The sequence below is a fragment of the Telopea speciosissima genome, unplaced genomic scaffold (genome assembly GCF_018873765.1).
Source record: "Telopea speciosissima isolate NSW1024214 ecotype Mountain lineage unplaced genomic scaffold, Tspe_v1 Tspe_v1.0021, whole genome shotgun sequence".
In the NCBI taxonomy this organism is placed as follows: domain Eukaryota; kingdom Viridiplantae; phylum Streptophyta; class Magnoliopsida; order Proteales; family Proteaceae; genus Telopea; species Telopea speciosissima.
In genome coordinates this window covers 134,181-153,449 of record NW_025317357.1, presented here as the reverse complement: position 1 = coordinate 153,449, position 19,269 = coordinate 134,181, and the positions used below count along the sequence as shown (strand labels likewise).

The 19,269-nt window shown below is 39.3% G+C and overlaps 1 protein-coding gene across 4 annotated transcripts in view; it reads right to left on the bottom strand.

The window, feature by feature from the left end:
- The window catches only part of LOC122647310 (sphingoid long-chain bases kinase 1-like), a 61,723-nt gene extending 46,248 nt beyond the window's left edge, over window positions 1–15,475 (bottom strand). The window contains exons 1-7 of one of the 4 annotated variants that reach the window (XM_043840736.1): window positions 15,295–15,475; window positions 13,893–13,980; window positions 12,968–13,520; window positions 12,501–12,869; window positions 4,617–4,710; window positions 4,487–4,524; window positions 3,056–3,202 (exon numbers count right to left, since the gene is read on the bottom strand). In XM_043840736.1, coding sequence (XP_043696671.1) covers window positions 3,056–3,202; window positions 4,487–4,524; window positions 4,617–4,710; window positions 12,501–12,869; window positions 12,968–13,393 — 1,074 coding nt within the window. In that variant the 5' untranslated portion in view covers window positions 13,394–13,520; window positions 13,893–13,980; window positions 15,295–15,475. The remainder of the gene's footprint in view (window positions 1–3,055; window positions 3,203–4,486; window positions 4,525–4,616; window positions 4,711–12,500; window positions 12,870–12,967; window positions 13,521–13,892; window positions 13,981–15,294) is intronic. The other 3 variants (XM_043840735.1, XM_043840734.1, XM_043840737.1) reach the window with 3 other exon arrangements.
- Window positions 15,476–19,269: the final 3,794 nt, after the last annotated feature.

Below are 19,269 nucleotides of genomic sequence, written 5' to 3'. Positions count from 1 at the left end.
GTATTGTCTGATACCCGCCTAGATTGAGGCGACCTTCGAAGAAAGACGAGATCCAATTGAGAGCTGAGAATCCCACCAACATCCGTATTACCAATCCTCTGAGGGGACATTTTAGGAATCGCACTTGAATCGAAAAGACTTTCGTCATCTTATTGTAACCTCTTATCCCATTGAACCTAGAGCTCCAACCCCGGCAAACTCAGAATCTTGACTGAGCAGAATCTTGACCCTTTCTTGGAACTTGATCAGACTTCCTTGAAAGATGGGGCACCATACCCATTTTCATCCTATTGGTGTTAATTAATAATAATTAAATATATTTAAATAAAAATTCAGTATTTCTATTTATTAGAATTTTTTATTAGGATTTTTATTTAAAATAAAATAAAAATATAAGTACAAAGATCCCCAGAGGGAATGATTTGTCTAACAGAAAAAGGGTTATACTCCCTTTCTTCAACTTTCATTTAATTCATTATTAAGATATACCTATCTTTATCTCACGCTAAGCCAGGAAATTCATAAATGATAGAAAGTTTCTTTTTTTCTGATTGATTCAAAAAAAAAAAAAAAAAGAATAATATATAATATTATGTAGAACTTGTAAATCTGGGATTGAATCAACAAGTAAAGTAATCCAATTTTTTTCTATTTTCTGTAAGATATGAATTTGTTGGTTCGGGGTGCGAATCGAATCTCTTCATCACACGATTCAATGAAATTTTTTGAATTTATGTCGTATTGGTATAGTACATACATCAATCAAATGAATCTCGTTCCGATGGGAGGCAATTCAAAAAAAAATAATTAGATTAAGGTCGCAATCCATTGCATTGATATTTCTCAAATATCAATAAAAATTTTATTAACCATTTTATTTTACCTTACCCTAAACTTCCCAAGTCACTCTTTTTCTTCCTGAATGAGTCACTATGCACATATATATGTACATATATAATATAGATATAGATAGGTAGATGAAGATACTAAGGTAGCTAGGCTATACGAGAGCCACTTGGATAAACTTGGTGTCACGAGTTCTTATCAAAAGCCCTAAATTTAATTTCGGGCACCGGTTGTCTCAAGTTCGTGAAAGGGTTCATGGTGAGGGCAGTTACGAAGGACATTAGTCCTGTCTCTATCCGAACCTTCTTGTCCTATTCTCACCCTTTTGGGCTGTTTAAGCCCCAATTCAACAATCAATAATAGTTTCCAACCTAAGTTACCGGTGGAAAGGGTACTTCAAAGCCCTAACTCACTAATTGAGTTAGAAACCGCAGGAGCAGCTTTCCCATCCCTAGTAGTATAGTATTCGCTGTCCCTATACCATTTCGAAGAAAGAGTGGATCCCCTACCCCCCCCCCCCCAAAGTAGCACCTGCTATTGGATAATCAACCTCTCTTGCTTCTTCAAGTTATGCTAGGACTGGTCACTAGATATGGTCACCTGCACTGCCCTACTGTGTGGTGAACTCAACTCTCTCCAGCCAAACCACTCCTCCGAAGCAAACATTAACTTGAGTCCAATCTTCTTTGCCTCAAAGCTCCTTTGGACAACGTATTCCATGGTGAAGCAAGAAATGTTGGGCTTCACCTAATCCCCACCATACTTGGTCTTCAGCAATTATAGTACATGTACATGGTTGTATAAAAATGTGGTCACTTATCTTGCCCTCTCGACCACGCTTTGTACGTGCAAACCGAGCCTTTGAGCACTTCTTTTTGCTACAATTTCACGTATATTATCAGGGCGAAGCAGCGAAGAAAACTAAAGCCGTGATTGGCGCGATCCCTGCATCCCTTGACAATGGACGTATTTCTTTTGCTGTTTTTCCAAACTTCCCCGGTGTCTCTGACCAACCCACATCTAAATGAAGTCTTAAGGGTTCAACTGTTGACCGAAGGTTTCAAAATTATCGGACCAGTTAATGACGCTCAATCTCAGTAATCTAATTCCTGTACAAGGTTGTAACCCTTATAAATTTATATAGAGGAATTAAAAACCTATTCAAACACTAAAAAGGAAATGCCTAACCCAATCCTTAACCACTAAGGTAACATAAAATTACTAGGAAACTAAAATAATTAAAGAAATTAACTTTAAACAGGACTCTAACTACACTAATGAAGAAAATCCCGTTTTCCTACTTTATACTCATATTTTAGGCCCATTAAAGTGACCTACAAAGAAAACCCATGGGATCAAAGGCCCAACACCTACATAATCCAACCCGAGGATTATTTCCAACAAAATAAGCCCTTTAGGTGACTTATCTGCATCAATGCAAGCTAGGTGGATTATTAAAAAGAAGAACTGGTTCTTGGGTAAGTCCCACGAATGGTACTGTTGCTCTTCACTATGATGGTTCACTTCATCAGGATAGGGCATCTTATGGGGGTATTGCTAGGTATTGTGATGGTTCTCTCCCATCTGAATGGTACATCGGGAGGGGGAGGACAGACCTATTTTGTCTACGGAGATTTTAGCAATTTATAAAGGACTGATGTTAAGCATGGAAAAGGGGTTCCAGAGGGTCTCAGTCCGTTCTGACTCTAAGGTGGCAATGGACTTCTTTTTTTTTGGGGGGGGGGGGGGAGTGCTATTTCACATTTTGGTGCCCGGTTTGAATCTGTGGAGTTTCGACATGCTTGGAGACAAGTGAACCAGCCAGTGCACTATATTGCTTCCCTTTCTTCTGCAGAGGAGAAATTGTTTATTAGTCCTAGTTACTTCTCAATTTGGTTAGTCTAGTCCAAAATTATGCCAATCATTGTATTTATCAAAGATTGTAAATTTCTAATCATTGATGAAATTCCTATATTACCTATCAAAAGACAAGGCTGTAAATTCTGTCTATATAGTAGAGAAGTAAAGAATCATTGCATAACAAATTAAGAATGAAAATCTTAATGATTAGATTAAACAGACCATGTTCTGTCGAAGGTTAAATAGATTCAATCCTTCTTAAAATCTAAGAAGAGAGGGAAATCGTATCATCAGATTTGAATAGACATAATACAACTTAATAGATTCCATAATAGATTAAGTTTGTTACCTTCACAATTGCTATCGCAGAAGAAACAGGATCTCGAACACCCAAAACAGTCCAAACTAGTGAATTATCAGAACCAGCCGGAATGATTCCAATCGGAATTGAAATTGCTTCTTTCTGGTTGCTTCTACTAAGCAGACCGTTAAGAACCTACATAATCAGAAAGTTTTTATACCATGCATGAGACTAATGAGCAAAAAAGGTCAGTAAGACAATTCAATAACAATGACGAGGGGTAAACCTTGACAAATAAGGAAAACAATAGAAAGGTAGTTGCAAATTGCAATAACAACAATAAGTCTCATGTACTAGGAAGACCAGTACACTTGATTCTTGTGGAGATCAACTATGAGCAAGTTGTGATTGATTGGTTCACCACCTCAGAGAAGATTGAAGGACATGATATATTGGGTTATTTTCTAAAGGGACTCGAGGTAAGATTTCCATCGTATAATCCTTTGTTCCCCTATTTTATTTCATCTTTTCATGAGATCTATGGATTAACATGAATCTAGTAAGTTGTGTGTGAAGAATACTAAAGTTGTTGGTTTTTTATTTTTTACTTGAATTCTCTTGTTTCTCTATTCCATACCAAGTTTCTTCTCTGCTTTGTTAGACATATGATTTTGTAAAATAATTTGAAATTCTTCTCTGCTCCATTAGATATATGATTTTGTAAAATGATTTGAATTTTTTTCTTTGATTTACCTTTTTGTATATTTCCTTCACAAGAGTTGCACTTCATCTATTCTGCCTAGCCTAGATCAATTAAGAATTTTTTTCAATTTTGAAATCTCTCTGCATAGTTCTAACTTCTAACTGAGCATTTACCTCGACCTCCTATCTTGTAAATCAAAATTGTGACATCAGAAAAAACCATATACCATCGTGCCTCCACTAAATGCCAAGTCAACTTATCCACAAGACTTCAACTGCTTTCTTTTATAACTTGCTTGTCTGCTTATCTATCCCCTTAGTTCTAACATTATTTACAGCTTCATTATAAATGCACTCTGCATCAATTTGCAAAATTAATAGTACAGAGCATGCATACAAATCCTGGTTGACAGACTTTCAAGCATCCCAGAGATAGCACCAACAGGTCTGGATTCAACTACCACCTAGACGCATAAATCATCAATCTTGTTGAGGCATCAGGAGCACATTTGGATCACAAAAACCAGCCAGAAGATTATCACTGTCTAATTCTGGAATCTCACTACAGCTTATGACATTTACTCTAAAGGGCACAGCTTCCAACTTGAGATAAAAAATTAAGGATAAGAAGTCACAACTTAAATGAAGGCGATAGGAAGTGAAAAAATAGGAGGAAGAAACCCTAACGAACAAATCAGAAAAAAAAAAATTTATTCACCAGTATAATTCACAACACTAAAAAGAAAAGAATAAGCACCAAAATACTAAATTGCTGACCTCATTCACAATTCCATCACCACCAACACATATGATTCCTGAGAAAACTCACAAAACCAAAACCAAATGTGTTAGCAGAAAGAGAAGAAAGTATAACATGAATTTAGTTAGAAGCATGGATAAGTATTACCATCAGGGCATGTTCTGAAGTCAATGGTCAAGGCAAGATGTCTGGCATGACCAGCATATGTTGTTTTGACTATCTCCATTTTGAATCCTGCAAGCTGTCACCAGTTTGAAGTTTGAACCTCTAAAATAAATTATATTTTATGAGTTACTCAGGGGATTCATTGTGCAACTCAATTTTGTTCCAAAAAAATATAAACGGCAATCCCATGATGCAGATAGTGATTCATGATCATGGTGTCATTGGTTTGCAAGAACTGGTCATACCTTGTTGAAACCTAGGGGTATTTTACTCTAACAGTTTGGGTTTTTGGGTTTTCCTGGTATTTTTCATTCTTTCTGTCCTTAGTTTATAAGGTTGTAATAAGTAAGGGGTTAGGGATAATTTCGTATACTCCTAACCAAAGAACAATTAATATATCAGGAGTGTAACACCCCGCATGCATGTCATGATTATTTTATTGATATTTAGATGGAATTCAATATTTTATTAATGTTTGTATTATGGTGGGAAGGCTCTAATGTTCTTTGATAATATTTATATGGTGTTATATTATTTTAATGAGTCTTAGTGCTACTGGAGCAGTGAATTGAAAGGAAATTAAGAAGAAACAAAGAAGTTGAGTAAAAGGTGAGGGATCCATGACTATGGACTATAATACAATGTATGCATGGTGTATGAGGGAAGCATGGGTATGAATTGTATAATGTGATGTGTTTATTGAATGATGCTTGATTTATATATTGTCATATGAAAGAATGCCATGAGAATGATTAAAGTGTTTACTTGATAATATTTGAATGTTGTATGAAGTATGCCATGAGATGTTTATATGAAAAGATAATATTCATATGGTTTATGAATGTGATATGGAATCTGATATATGTCATGCAATGAAATATGCATGAGAACGATTTCACATGATATGTCAAGAGAAAGTAATGAATGATTATGAAATGAAAAGGGTAATGAAGAGAAAGGAAGAAAATGAAAATAATGAAGGTAAATGAATATAAGAATTATGCTATAGTAGTTAAGACAGGATATGCATATGGTAGGGCTCGATCCTAGTATGACCACAGATAGAGTTATTTGGAGGACCAGGACCCGTGTAGCCGACCCCTTGTAGGGGAATGTTCCTGGGATGCGGTTTTGACCTTTTTCCACTACTTATTCTCTATTCTTCTTTCTTTTACTTCTTGTACTTCTTTTAACTTCTCTTATTTCTTTTACTGTCATAGCCTCTTCGGATCCATGTAGCCGATCCCATTTAGTTGGGATAAGGTTATGGTTGTTGCTGTTTGTTGTTGCTGCTATAGTAGTTAAGAAAAGGAAATTATGAAATGGTTAATGGTAATGAAGTTAGAAACCTTGTGGCTACCGCCCCTCTCCAGTAGGGGGTTATGTACTGGATGAGGGCTTAAAACAGAAAGAGAGTAGGACCGTGTCCATCCCAGTGCTCCTGGTATCTAGATACATGGAATAGGCAAGACTAGGAACATGTTTTGAGCTAGAGGTTGTCCTCCCAGTGCTCCTGGTGTCTGGATACATGGAGTAGACAAGTCTAGTGTAATGTTAATGTCAGATGTTGATCCTCCCCAGTGCTCCTGGTGTCTGGATACGTGGAGTAGCGCATCTGTAATGCTTACCGTATCATCCTCCCCAGGGCTGCAGCACCTGGGACTCGAGTTGAATAATGAAACAAGGTTGACCACCACCCTCAACAATTTGTGCACTTCGATAGTTCACTAAATGGCCAAGACCTGACCTAACTAATTAAGTAATGAATTTCTTTGGTTTGTCATTTATGTCTTTGTAACCATTATTGTATCTTTGAATGCTTGCATGTATAGAATCATGTGTACCTCACCGGACGTAAGCTTAACCCATTTATGTTGATATTTTCAGATGAAGAGGCTTATACAACCATAGTTATCAAGGCGGGAAGGCGACCATGGCGTTTTAGAGGGTAAAAAAACAAGGCGACACCGCCATGGCGGCAAGGTGCCCGCCATGGTGCCCAAAGCGTCCAAGGAGTCTGGACGCCTTGATAAATGATAACTATGTGTACAACTCTAGTGTATGTGAGTTGAGAACCCAAGGTTAGGGCCAAAAGACATTTCGATGTTTTGAATTGTAAATAACACTTTGGTATATTTAATTCAGACCTTTGTATATGTATAAATGTAGCTATTTGCCACCAGTGCATAAATTAACTCTTAACTTAACCTTTATGCTTCCGTTGTGTTGTATGGGGTACTGGGACTTTTGCCACTACTTTTACTTGTTTATTTGTGACCTTCTGGATCAGCGCTTGCAAGAGCAGTGCCTTGAACCCTGTCTGGGTTCAGAACGTTACAGGAAGGCTGCCTGCGATGGAGAATCCTAATTTTCTATCGCAGGCTGCTCTCCTCTTTTGCGGCAACACTTTCTCCCTCTCTCTTCTTCTTCCTTCTCCTTTTCTCTCTCAACTCTTGATGTGATTAGTAAGGTTCTAGTTTGCAACATGGTATCAGAGCCATACTAATCGAATCAAGGGTTTTCTTCAATCCCTCCCTGCTGGTCTTCCCTTTCCGTTTCCAGTTTGCAGCCACCGATTGCTGTTCTTGTTTCCTATGGATTAAAGCCTCCTTGTTAATGAATGGAGTGCTAGTTTTAATATCTATCAATGGAGTTTGGTTGCTGATATGAAGATACACCTTAAGAATCGATCAGAATTTTTTTATAGACTTCAACATTAATCTCATAGATGTCATTGTTATCATCAAGGGTGTCTTCACACTCTTCTCCTTCAAGGGAAGCATTAACAGCCATTCACCTCCAAGCTGCGGTTCACACACCATCATCTCTGGAATGGATTCAATGGCTGTGATCACTGAGTTTGTCTTCCCTCTTTGCAGGCAGAATTTTGCACAGTGACCATCACCTAACTGTGGAGTGAATCTGTTTGCATTACCCTGCTGAGACATTGTATTTATTTGTTGCTACATCGCTTTCATCTCTTCAGATCAAACTTTGACTATATCAGACATTTGTTAACGAGAAATTTGGTCACTTGTACTTAGTGTACCCATAGCTCTGATACCGAATAATGTAAGACTAGAACTAGAATAGGTCTAATCCCAGGCAGGATCAAACAGAAAACCCTCCAATAAACAAGAAATCATGAGGGAACCAAGAGACTAATGGGAACTAAAATCATATGAGGGAACCAAGAGAACAATGGGAACTAAAATCAAGGAAACCAAGAGAACAATGGGAACTCAAACGAGTGAACAATTTCCTTGGTTGAAGTAACAAATAAAAAAAAACCACAAATTTGTAAGCTGTTGAAGCAGCAATGATCTTGATGTAATAATCAGCAAGAAATCGATGTGACAATCAGTTGAAAGAAATCCCAGCAGCTTGTAGCACTCTTGAACTCAATTTGGCTGAAAGTAGGGTTTGGAATCAAGAACCGATGGAAGGGGATGGGGAAAGGTGGGGTTGGCTATCTCAGCTTGGACATCTCACTCATCCTATCTCAGGATTTTCACAAAGGCTAAAGCCAATATCTCATTAATCAAATTCGTGTACAATGCTGGTCTCCCTTACAAAGTTAATAAAAACCTCACACCGTATAGACGCCACTCCGGAGGATGCAACAGTGTCCCTAGCTCTCCCAGTGCATCGAATTACCCCTCTCAAAGGGTACCATGAGCCAATTTTGAGACCTCATTGCCCGCCGGAATTAGACAAGTGTTGCGGCACTCTTATATCCAGCAATTGCATTTCTGGTCAAAGACAAGGAGTCATTACTACTATGGCTTCCAAATCCTGTGATGCAGATTCATCACCAAATAGGGCTTATTTCTTTAGAAATACGCCTACGGTTGGGTTATATACATGTTGGGCCTTTGTTCCCAAGGGTTTTTTATGTATTAGGCCACTTTAATGAGCCTAAACTAGGGGTATATAGGTTGCATACGGGATTAGCCCAATACTTAGTTTATTTTCCTGTTTTTAAATTAAACCGATTTAGAATTGGTTGCACCCAATTGGTTCAATTGATCTAATTTAAGTGAAGTGTTCCTATGTACTTGTGGAGATTTCTAGGGCCATAGCTGCACACATGAGGGGAGGGAATCAGAGGAAGGCAGAAAAGGACAAGGCGAGGATAGAATTTGAGGAGGCAGTTCATTCGACCCAGCCAGGACAGGGGAATGATGATAGCAATGATGACTATGTGTATGTGCCTGATGATGTGTAGACAAAGGCAAAGGCTAGAGATTTTCAGCGGGTACAGGTGAGAAGTAGAGCCACTTTTCATGAGGAGCAGGATAGACACAGAGCCTTTATGGGAGGAGCTAGTCCGTCTAGAGCAGGTGGCAATGATAGTGGATCTGCACAGCCACAGGGTAGGAAGCAGACTAAGTCACCCTTCAGGAGATCATGCAGCTCCACCTAAAATACCACCACAAGAGGACCCCGTACTACAGTAAGATCCCGTCATTTATCGGCAAAAAGGCCACAAGCAACATAAATTGAAGCACTTGGAGTGATTTGATGGAGAAAGTTGGGGAGGATGTGTCTAAGTGGTTGTTATTCCACAACATTCCAACAAACGCCACTATGGGGCCTTATTATCAAATGACGCTAGATACGATGGTTGAGGCTGGCCCAGGGGTCAAGGGGGCCACCGCATATGAGATGATGAATGTGTATTTGCCCCAGTAGAAAAATGAGCTTTAGGAGTACATAGATGACCAGAAGGGGATGTGGGAGAGCTACGGGGTGACTATCATGTGTGATGGTTGAACTAAGCTTACAAGAAAGTCCATTGTCAACTTTATGGTTTATTATGACGGGAGGAAAATATTCCTAAAATTTATGGATGCATCCAAGAAGAAAAATGAGACACAATACATTTCTAAGTTTTTGGAGGTGGTTTAGGAGGTTGGAGTGGAGAACGTTGTCCAGGTTATGACGGACAACAAAAGCAACTTCAAGAAAGCGGTCAGAAGTTGATGAATAATAGTAAGTATTGTCTATTTTGGACCCCTTGTGCAGCCCATTGCATTGACCTCATGTTGAAGGACATAGGGAAGATAAAATTGGTGCAGTGTATGGTTGAGAGAGTGAGACAGGTGAGAGCATCTTTGTCTACAACCATGGGTTTGAACTGAATCTTCAAAGGGAGAAGTGTAAAGGGGACTTGGTTCGTCCCGACATCACTAGATTCACCACAAACTACATTCACTGAAGAACTTTGAGGCAAAGAAGGCCAAATTCAGATCTGTGTTTGCATCTAAGGAGTGGTTTGGGTGGAGGGAGTCAAGTTCCTCTGGTGGTAGGGTAGCACAGCCAACCATTTCATCTGTGAGGAGTTTTGGCACTAACCGAGTAAGGTGGTGAAAGTTTTGGCCCTAGTAGTCTAAGTCCTAAGGATGGTGTTTCAAGCTCACCATGCCACACATGTTAATGTAATCCTAGGTAGGAGTAGTCCCACTAGGAGCCAGGGTAATGGGGTCACACACAAGGGCTGGCCGATTGGGTTAGGGTTTACTAATTTAGGTCAAAACTAGGGTTAGGGTTGGACAATGGCAATGGGGTTTATGGGGCTTTAATGTGCAGGTCTAGGGTGCTTTTATGGCATATAAATAATAGGATTTGGGAAGGTTTTCAAATTCTGTAATTTGGATAGAATTGAGTTGCAGGTTTTGGGTTTAATGGAGTGGAGGAATGGAGGGGATAGAGTGGGAATTATGAGCTGGGTTTAGGATCGAGTGTAGGGAGAAGTGTGGGGGTTGTGTGCTGGAAGTGTGGTTCGAAATTGATGGTCAGATCTGTAGTTATGAAGGAATCCTAGTTAAAGTAGGAGTTACAGGTTTAATGGAGATTAGGGTTTAATGGATGGAAGGGGGGTGTGGATTAGGTCTAATGAAGGGGAATGGCTGGATAGATTAGAAGAAGAAGGTTTGAAATCAAATTTCAGATTCAAACTTACTGGATTGCAGAGAACAATGGCAGCAGCTTGATAACTTGAAGAAACCTCCCGATCTTCAAGATGCAAGGAGTCGCAGGAGTCCATCCACCCTATCCACCTTGAGATCCACAAGGATATACACTCACAAAGAGCAGCAGCAATGGTAGGAAGCATAAAGCTAATTTTTATTAATCAAATTCGTATTCAATGCTGGCCTCCCTTACAAACTTATATAGAATACTCAAAAATAGACTTAGACACTAAAAAGGAATGGCCTAACCCTATCCCTAGCCTATTAAGTAACTTCAACTGACTAGGAAACTAGAATACTAAAGGAAATAGACTCAAAACATGGATGGACTTATAGAGTCCTAATCCAGCCCAACTTACATCACATGACCACTTAAGTTGTCACATGACCACTTACCTAAGTCACATGATCACTTAAATTGAACCAATTGGATGCAACCAATTTGACCCGGTTCAATTAAAAAACATAAAAATAAACTAAGTATTGGGCTAATCCCGTATGCAACCTATATACCCCTAGTTTAGGCTCATTAAAGTGGCCTAATACATAGAAAACCCTTGGGAACAAAGGCCCAACATGTATATAACCCAACCCTAGGCCTATTTCTAAAGAAATAATCCAATTTCTATGATGAACCTGCATCACATGTATGCTGTTGTGGACATGATGAAGGACCACGTCTACAATGCGATGCCACGTGGCAACAGGACCTTCCTCAAGATTATTATCGACCGCTATGAACTTCAACTTATGCATCCGCTGCAGAAGGCTGGTGAGTAATTTTTTTTATGTGACCAATTCACATTGAATTTTATAATTTATTAGAATATATTACCATGCATTGAAAATATCTACATGTAAAGTTTCAGTATACTATTTAAATCCCAAATATCAATATAGCCATAAACTTAGGATGAATCCGGAACTTCTAGAAGCAGTGAAGCAAGTGGTTGCAAAGTTGGAACCAAGTAGTGTAGTACAGTTTATTTCCAACAATGAGATGAGTTTTGTAGTTCATTAGGAATATAATAAGCAATTACACCAAATGGGTTCCTAATGTTTCATCTCCTTATTTTCTCCTCCTATTTCTCTTTTTTCCCACTTAGTCAATAGCCTCTCCCTATTCAGTTTCAGATCCTATTTTGAAATAATTCTCTTTTCCCTATCATCAGTCCATCCATCGACCACTTCCTCTTTCTCTCTAGACACTCTAATTCCTTATCTTCCTTTCCTATTTTTTCTCCCATGTTCTCTTACTAGATCCTATTTTTCAGGATACAATCTGCATTCTCCTGACACCCAACCAACCACTTATTTTCTCTCCCTTAATATTCCCATTGATACCCAAATTTTCTGTTTATTCTATCCATAAAATAAATCTGATATTTTAGCATATACTATTATGGTCACTATTCTTATTAAAATCTGACCATTAGATGACTGTTTGTAAGGCATTGTCCAAAACAATGCTAGACTTAAAAGAACAGCCTTTTAAGTAGAACACCAAAGAATTAAACATTCCAAAATGATGACCAACAGGCAGACAAGAATTGAAGATAGGGAGATTTCGACCTTTGACAAACATGAAATATTTTTTGCTTAATTTTGCCACAATTCTCCAATTTTAACCCATGGCAGAACCAAAATATTCCACAATTTTCTGAATATTTTGAACATTTGTCTTAAAAGGCACAATATCACAAGAGAAAGTTAGGGATAAAGAAAAATCAGTTCAAACCAACACCATACACTTCAACGCAGTAGATAGATAAGAATACAAATCAGATATATGCAGAGCCTTTGCTTGTGATTCTGGAAAGAGTAGTCAAGAATATATCCTAGCATGAAAAATGGTAGATGCATAAAACAAGTCACTGTAAATACTACGAACCTTAAATACTGGTTCCACTTTGCCATGGAAAACTTTACTAGAACAACCACGTCCAGAACGTGGATTTAGAATCACAAGCACTTTTGGAGGACTTTTACATTTGATATTTGTTTCAGGAGGAAAATCACTTGCAACCATGTTAGAAGCCTGCTTCTTGGAAGAAACTAAGGGATGTGGTAAACAATTCACAAAGCACTGCTGGTCCGCCAACCCACTAACCCATTGAAGAGCTTCCTCTGAACTAGAAGCTAGGAAGCGGAAGTCCTTTCGACTTCTCTGAGGCTTCATAAAACAAGAAAGTCCATACGATCTCTTTCTTATTGGGAATGCATGTACAGTAAAATGTCTGACACCTGTATTATATGTTACCTGCAAAGGTCACAGTCAATATCAAGGCTTAGCTAAATTATTACAAGAACATTACGTCTTCAGGGAGAAAATACAAAAAAACTTCTGTAAAGACTTACAGAAATTACATCCTCCACACATAGCATATTAGATCCCCAAACTAATGCTTTGCTTGTAAGTTTGGCATCAAAAACATCCTTTTCTGTAATTTCAGTCGATGTTTGCACATCAGAACTTGAGTTGATCATCCTTTTATCCAAAACTAGCTTCCCAGAAAACACAACATATCCCAATAAATCAGACTTCTCATCTCCGATGTCAATCCTGTGCTCTTGTGTCTTCACTTTTTCTGGATCGCCATTTGCAACAATGGCCTCACTTTGCCTCAAAGCTTTAAGCTTACTACGCCTTTCTGGAAAGACAGCTGGGGATGACTGCTGCCCTGTTGCTACTTGAGAACACCTACTTCCCAGACGGCGAAGAAACTGCTGTGGGCTCACACTCAAAGTACTAATGTTCTGATTAAGATTCCCACTCTTTGGCATCTCTGTCTCCAAACAGAAACCTCAACAGGAATGATGAACCATAAAGGATGGAAAAATGGACCTCATGCAAGCCGCAGAGAGGATATCTCCACAGAACACCAAACAAAACCCAGCAAAATAGTGCAGCCTGCATAGTTATTAGTTACAGTCATTATGTACCATAAAATTCAGGGCAGAGTGAAGATTTCTCACACAAATTGAAGAAAATGGAGAACAAGAAAGTTATCTTTCAAAGAAATCTCAAATCTGCAACATTAATGTTCTGGAGTCCCGATCACATAATGATATAAGAATGTCCATAAAGATATTTGAAAAAATAGTTTCATTGCAAGCATAATTACCATACAGATAGATAGTTTTATTACCTTAAATATAATTACCACTCAAATAGACTAAAGACTCATGCCAATTTGACAACACGAACAGATGAGATCATGAAAATGCTATTTCGCATTCTTGATGATTTTCCTCAGCTCATGGTAGTTTAAATGTATGATACCTGGACTCCTTGAAATAGTAGCTGGACCTGTGCCCCACTTCCCTTTAAAGTACACTGTACCAGGGCAACACACCTAGTGATTCATTTGCTACAACAACAATAACAACGATAATAATAATGAAGAAAATCGATATTCAGAGAATCTGAAGAGCTAAGCCCTCGAAAGAAATAAGCCCTTCATAGAAACAACTTAATCGGTATCATTTTACAGCTCTTAAACTCGTGAATCGTGAAATGCAATAGGAATATAACAGCTGTTGCTTGATTACAATGATTGCATAATAATTTAGCAACATTAGTAAGAGAAAATGACAATACATTTATTCTTCCACAAGTTCACTTGCAGTACTACTGTGACAAGTTCAATGCCTGACTAAACTGCAGAATGGTAGTCCTATTAATAATACTGGTCCTGACCATAGAGGAAAATAAACTCATATATGCTTGCAACAAAAACTTAACCACCTACAAGATCCCCTAAATGACTGAAAAGTATATGGGGGGAAATTCACTAATAGTAGAAAATTCTAAACTCAACTCTAATATACTTTCACTATAAGAAAACAACTTTCATGAAAAACTTGTTTCAGTTGTTACATATAAATTTTTTAGTAGTCTTCACAATAAAACCACATTATCATTTTGGATGTGTTTTTACAATCTACAGGGTCTAATATGTTTATAGATGCTTAATGAAGGTTTTCCTAAAGTTTCGAACCAAAATATGGTCATTTGACCACCAAAATGGGTAGCCGAAACATGTAAAGTTTCGGTCAATTTTTTGTCGAAACCTGAAATAATTTGGTTTCATCCACGGAGGGTACACTCGCACCCTCTCTCTCTCTATGTTTCACTCTCCTCCTCATACGGAATGACCTCTCTGCCCCAATGCATGGTGCCACTTGCTCAAAGAACCCTCCCCCCATAATATAATGTTCAATGGTAAGAATAAATAGAGTATCAATAATATAAAAATGAAGTAACGATAAAAACAATAATAATAAAAACACGTAGTTGAAAGGAAATTCCGGACGCAAGCAAATTCCAGCAAACAACTAGGGATCTAATCAAAGCATTGATTTTTTTAGTTTTTAACGGATAAGCAAATAAAAGCATTGAGTTGGTTTCAATTCAAATTGGAAAACAATTTATTCATAATTGGTAAGGCTCATCTCAGCAGGATACGAACCGGATCACTGGCAAATAAGAGCTCACAGCAGCAACGCATCGAGGGAAAAAGAGTGGAGAGATCGAAGATCAAACGTACATATACATAAGGAATTCATAAAGTATCCGGAATTACACCCAAGAAGAAAGTAAAAAAGGTCAATACAAAAGAAATGCCAAGCAAGGAAAGCTAGAATCAGTCACTAGTAAACATGACGACAAGAAAAAAACAAACCTGAAAGGAAGGAGGAAAGCCGATGACGCGCCTAAACCAAACTCCGCCAAATCGAAATCCAACACGAAATCCCGATGACTTGATACAGAGGAATGATCACCGGAGCTGCCCAAGCACAACCAAAAGAACCAGATCGCCCCAAAAACCCTAGGTGAGTTGGCCAGGTGGCGGGGGTGGGTCCTGTGTCGGTTACACATTGTCGGAAGAGTGAGGAAGAAGGATAGATAATACAACGGATCCAGGGCAATTACTATATACTCCTCTATGCTCATCCTATATTTACTCAAAATCTCTTTCCATAAAAGCAACCTTCCACCACTCTTTCTCCGCTGATATTCTAAAATCTCAAAATTACCCTACTCCTGCGACCCTTCTCGAACCGGTAGCCGTTTCCCCACCCTGTTGAGCTCAGCCCACTCAGCCCACCCTTGCCTCTTGACTCTTGAGCATGGAAGAAGAACTCGATCGAAACCTGTCGGAACCACCGAATTAACTCCGTTTCACAAGTTTTCTAGATTAGTCGAAGGGTGATTTTAAAAAATTCAAGGTTTCGATCGAGATGTTGGTAATTTCACAAGTTTCGACATTTATGCCCATCGAAACTTGGAAAAATCTGGCTCGAAACCAATAGAGACCAAGACAAACACTTATTTATGCCTAGTATCATTTAAGTACATTTCATTTACTTAAAATATTATTCATAAATAAACAAATTCCCCCCCTATTTCAATCCAATAAAATAGTTAAAAAATCAAATAAAAAAAGGGGGGGGGGGGGGGGGGGGGGGGGGGGGTGGGGGGGGGGGGGGGGGGGGGGGGGGGGGGGGGGGGGGGGGGGGGGGGGGGGGGGGGGGGGGGGGGGGGGGGGGGGGGGGGGGGGGGGGGGGGGGGGGGGGGGGGGGGGGGGGGGGGTTTAAAATGTCAAAAATAGGCAACGCAACAAGAATCAGGGCAAAAAAACAACTTCTGGGCCTCGAAACTAAGGTTCGATTTAGTCTAGAGAAAGTCCTAGGTTTCGACCGAGATATGATCGAAACCAAGACGAACTCAGTTTCTGACTGGTCGAAACCTAGTCGCAACCCGAGTTTTAGAACCTTGCTCTTGAGTCCTGGGATCCAGCTTCTCTACTTCCAAAGTTTGTACTTCCATCCTACTTCCATGACCTCTCACTATGCCACTTGGCCTGACAGTCATCCAATGGTTGAGATTAAAAAAATTCAAAATTTATTGAAAACCTCATGACATCCTGTTTGAACCACCTTAGACCCAAAAACAAACCGATTTTTTTCCTATGCGGTTCCCTGACCGGTGCTGTTCCCTAGTTCCTCTCACAAGAGGGGGGTGGACCCCACCAGGGCAGAGTGTTCGGTCAGGTGCCTCGAGTGGGTCCCACCCCCCTCTTATGAGAGGAACTAGGGAACCGCACTGGTGAGGGAACTGTAAAGGATAACGATTCAAAACAAACCCACCCCGGTCCAAAAAACCCATCAACACTCAGAGTAAACTAGGTTTCAAATCGTTTAGGAAACTAAAAATCCCCAAATCTGAGAATCCAGCCTCTCCATCGAACAAATCTTCTAGCAGATTCCCTCAATATGGATTCCTCTGCAACTTTCCCTGCAATTGATGATAGCTTTTGGTCCGATATATTATCATCCGCTAAAACTTTCAGTGTGCCATAGGATTTTTCGACAATGGAGGTGGACCCAGAACTTCAATTTATGTTCTCTCCAGTCTCGGTTACATCAGAATCCCCCCTTAACATGGATTCTTCTACAACTTTCTCTGCAATTGATGATAGCTTTTGGTCCGATATATTATCATCCGCTGAAACTTCCGGTGTGCCAGAGGATTTTTCGGCAATGGAGGTGGACCCAGAACTTCAATTTATGTTCTCTCTGGTCTCGACTACATCAGAATCCAGTTGTGCTTTTGGATTGCATACAAATAAAGACAAAGACATGAATTTTTGGTATAATCTCTTCATAAAAGGCAGGGAATCTCAAGATTTGCTACAATTCTGAAATTGGGCTTTTTTTTTTTGGGTTGGGAGACGACAAAAGCGTCCAATTCAGACTCTAGGGAGTCTGGTTTTTTTAGCATTGGAACTTGGGAGAGAGGACAAGAATGCCGATTTGATTTCTGACTTATGGGTTTTAGGCTCTAGCTTAGATTGGGAGAAGAGAAGGTCTATTCGATGGAGAGGTTGGGGTCTCAGATTTGGGGATTTTTAGTTTCAACATTTGAAACCTAGTTTGGTTTGAGTGTTGATGGGTTTGGTTTGAGTAAGTTTGGGGGTGGGTTTGTTTTTGGGTCTAAGGTGGTTCAAACAGGATGTCATGAGGTTTTAAAAAAAAAATGGATTTTTTTAATCTCAGCCGCTAGATGGCTGTCAGGTCAGGAGGCGCAATGAAAGGTCATGTAGGTATTAGGGCCTTAGGGGTGCAAGTTTGGCCCTGTAGGCCCGAACCTGCCCTGGCCCGCGTTGAACCCGAACAAGGCCTGGGCTGAGATATTTGGCCCTAAGGGCAGGTCAGGGCTAGAAATTTTTGGCCCTGAGTTAGGGTCAGGTCGGGTTAGGGTTGAGGCCTCGGGCTAAGCTTGGCCCGGCCCGACCCGACCCTGATCGAAGTTAAAACTATAAAATATATATTGATATAATATATACATTATAAACTTTAAACGTCACCCACATTTTTTTATATAATATATTATATATGAAAACAATACGTGATATAATCCATTTTATTATAGTGTTGTTTTATGTAAAATTAATAATGTTCTCCCCGGCCCATTCCAGCCTATGTATTTATTTTCCCCTCCCCATGATCAGGGCTAATCAGGGTCAGCCCGGCCCGACCCTAAGGGCGGGTCAGGTTGGATTTTTCTGGCCCTGAGTCAGGGTCGGGTTGGGGTCAGGCCTAGGCCCAACTAAGGGGACTTAGGGTTGGGCTAGGATTCTATACAGCCCGGCCCAACCCAACCCTGTAGCAGCCCTAGGAGGTATGATGGAAGTACAAGCTTTGGAAGTAGAGGAACCGGATCCTGAGTCCTGAGCATGGTTTGAGGAATCGGTCGACCTATTCGTATCGGTATTAATGAATATGGACACTGATTTCTGATTGATTCTATATCGTTGGGATGACACGAACAGGGGTAAAAATGTAAAAATACAAAAAATCAAATTTTATCAAAGAAAACATGACTAATTAATTTATTTTATTTGTAATATGTTATGTACATTAGTATAGTTATTTAGGTAGTTATAAGTTATTGGGATTATTTGTTGTAGTTATTGAGTTGTACATGAGTTCTTACCAAAAAAAAATTTTGAGTTGTATGTGAGGAGTGGGAGATGTGGGAGAAATATTAAGAGTTAGTAACTAATTCTTCGGCTTTGCCTCTTTAATAGCCTAATATAAAATAGAAGATAGAGAATTGAATCCCCTAATTTATCTCTTAGAATTGAGGTAGGCTTCCTCACCCAATTCAGACGTCATTGCTTGTCTGTAAAACAATACCCTATCCTATTTTCTCTCTTTCTCTCCCTATTAATTCTCTCTTTTCTTATTTTCTTATTATATTATCCTTCACATAACAACAACCTACGGACTAGAGGAGCAACAAAGGTAGGCCATGGAAGTGTTGCATAAGATAAATTCTCCTTATTGATGTTTTTCCCCTTCTATAAATTTTCCGCCAAGTTTCATGATCACTGATGCCAGATTCAGCGGATTTTGGTTTTCTGATCAGTTAATGTTTCTTTGGGTTTAGTTTAGGTGCATTTGTTAGATTCCATTTGTAGGTCAGAATGGGACTGGACGAAAGATTTTAACTTCTAGAAAATATTTTCCCACTATCTATAATGTTTGTCACTAGCCATAGGTCGTTGATACAGATTTTGAAGGAAAATGCTCTTCTTTCCTGGAAATTACATTCCTTGTGGGCAAGCAGCAAACAGAGGGGGTGGACGCAA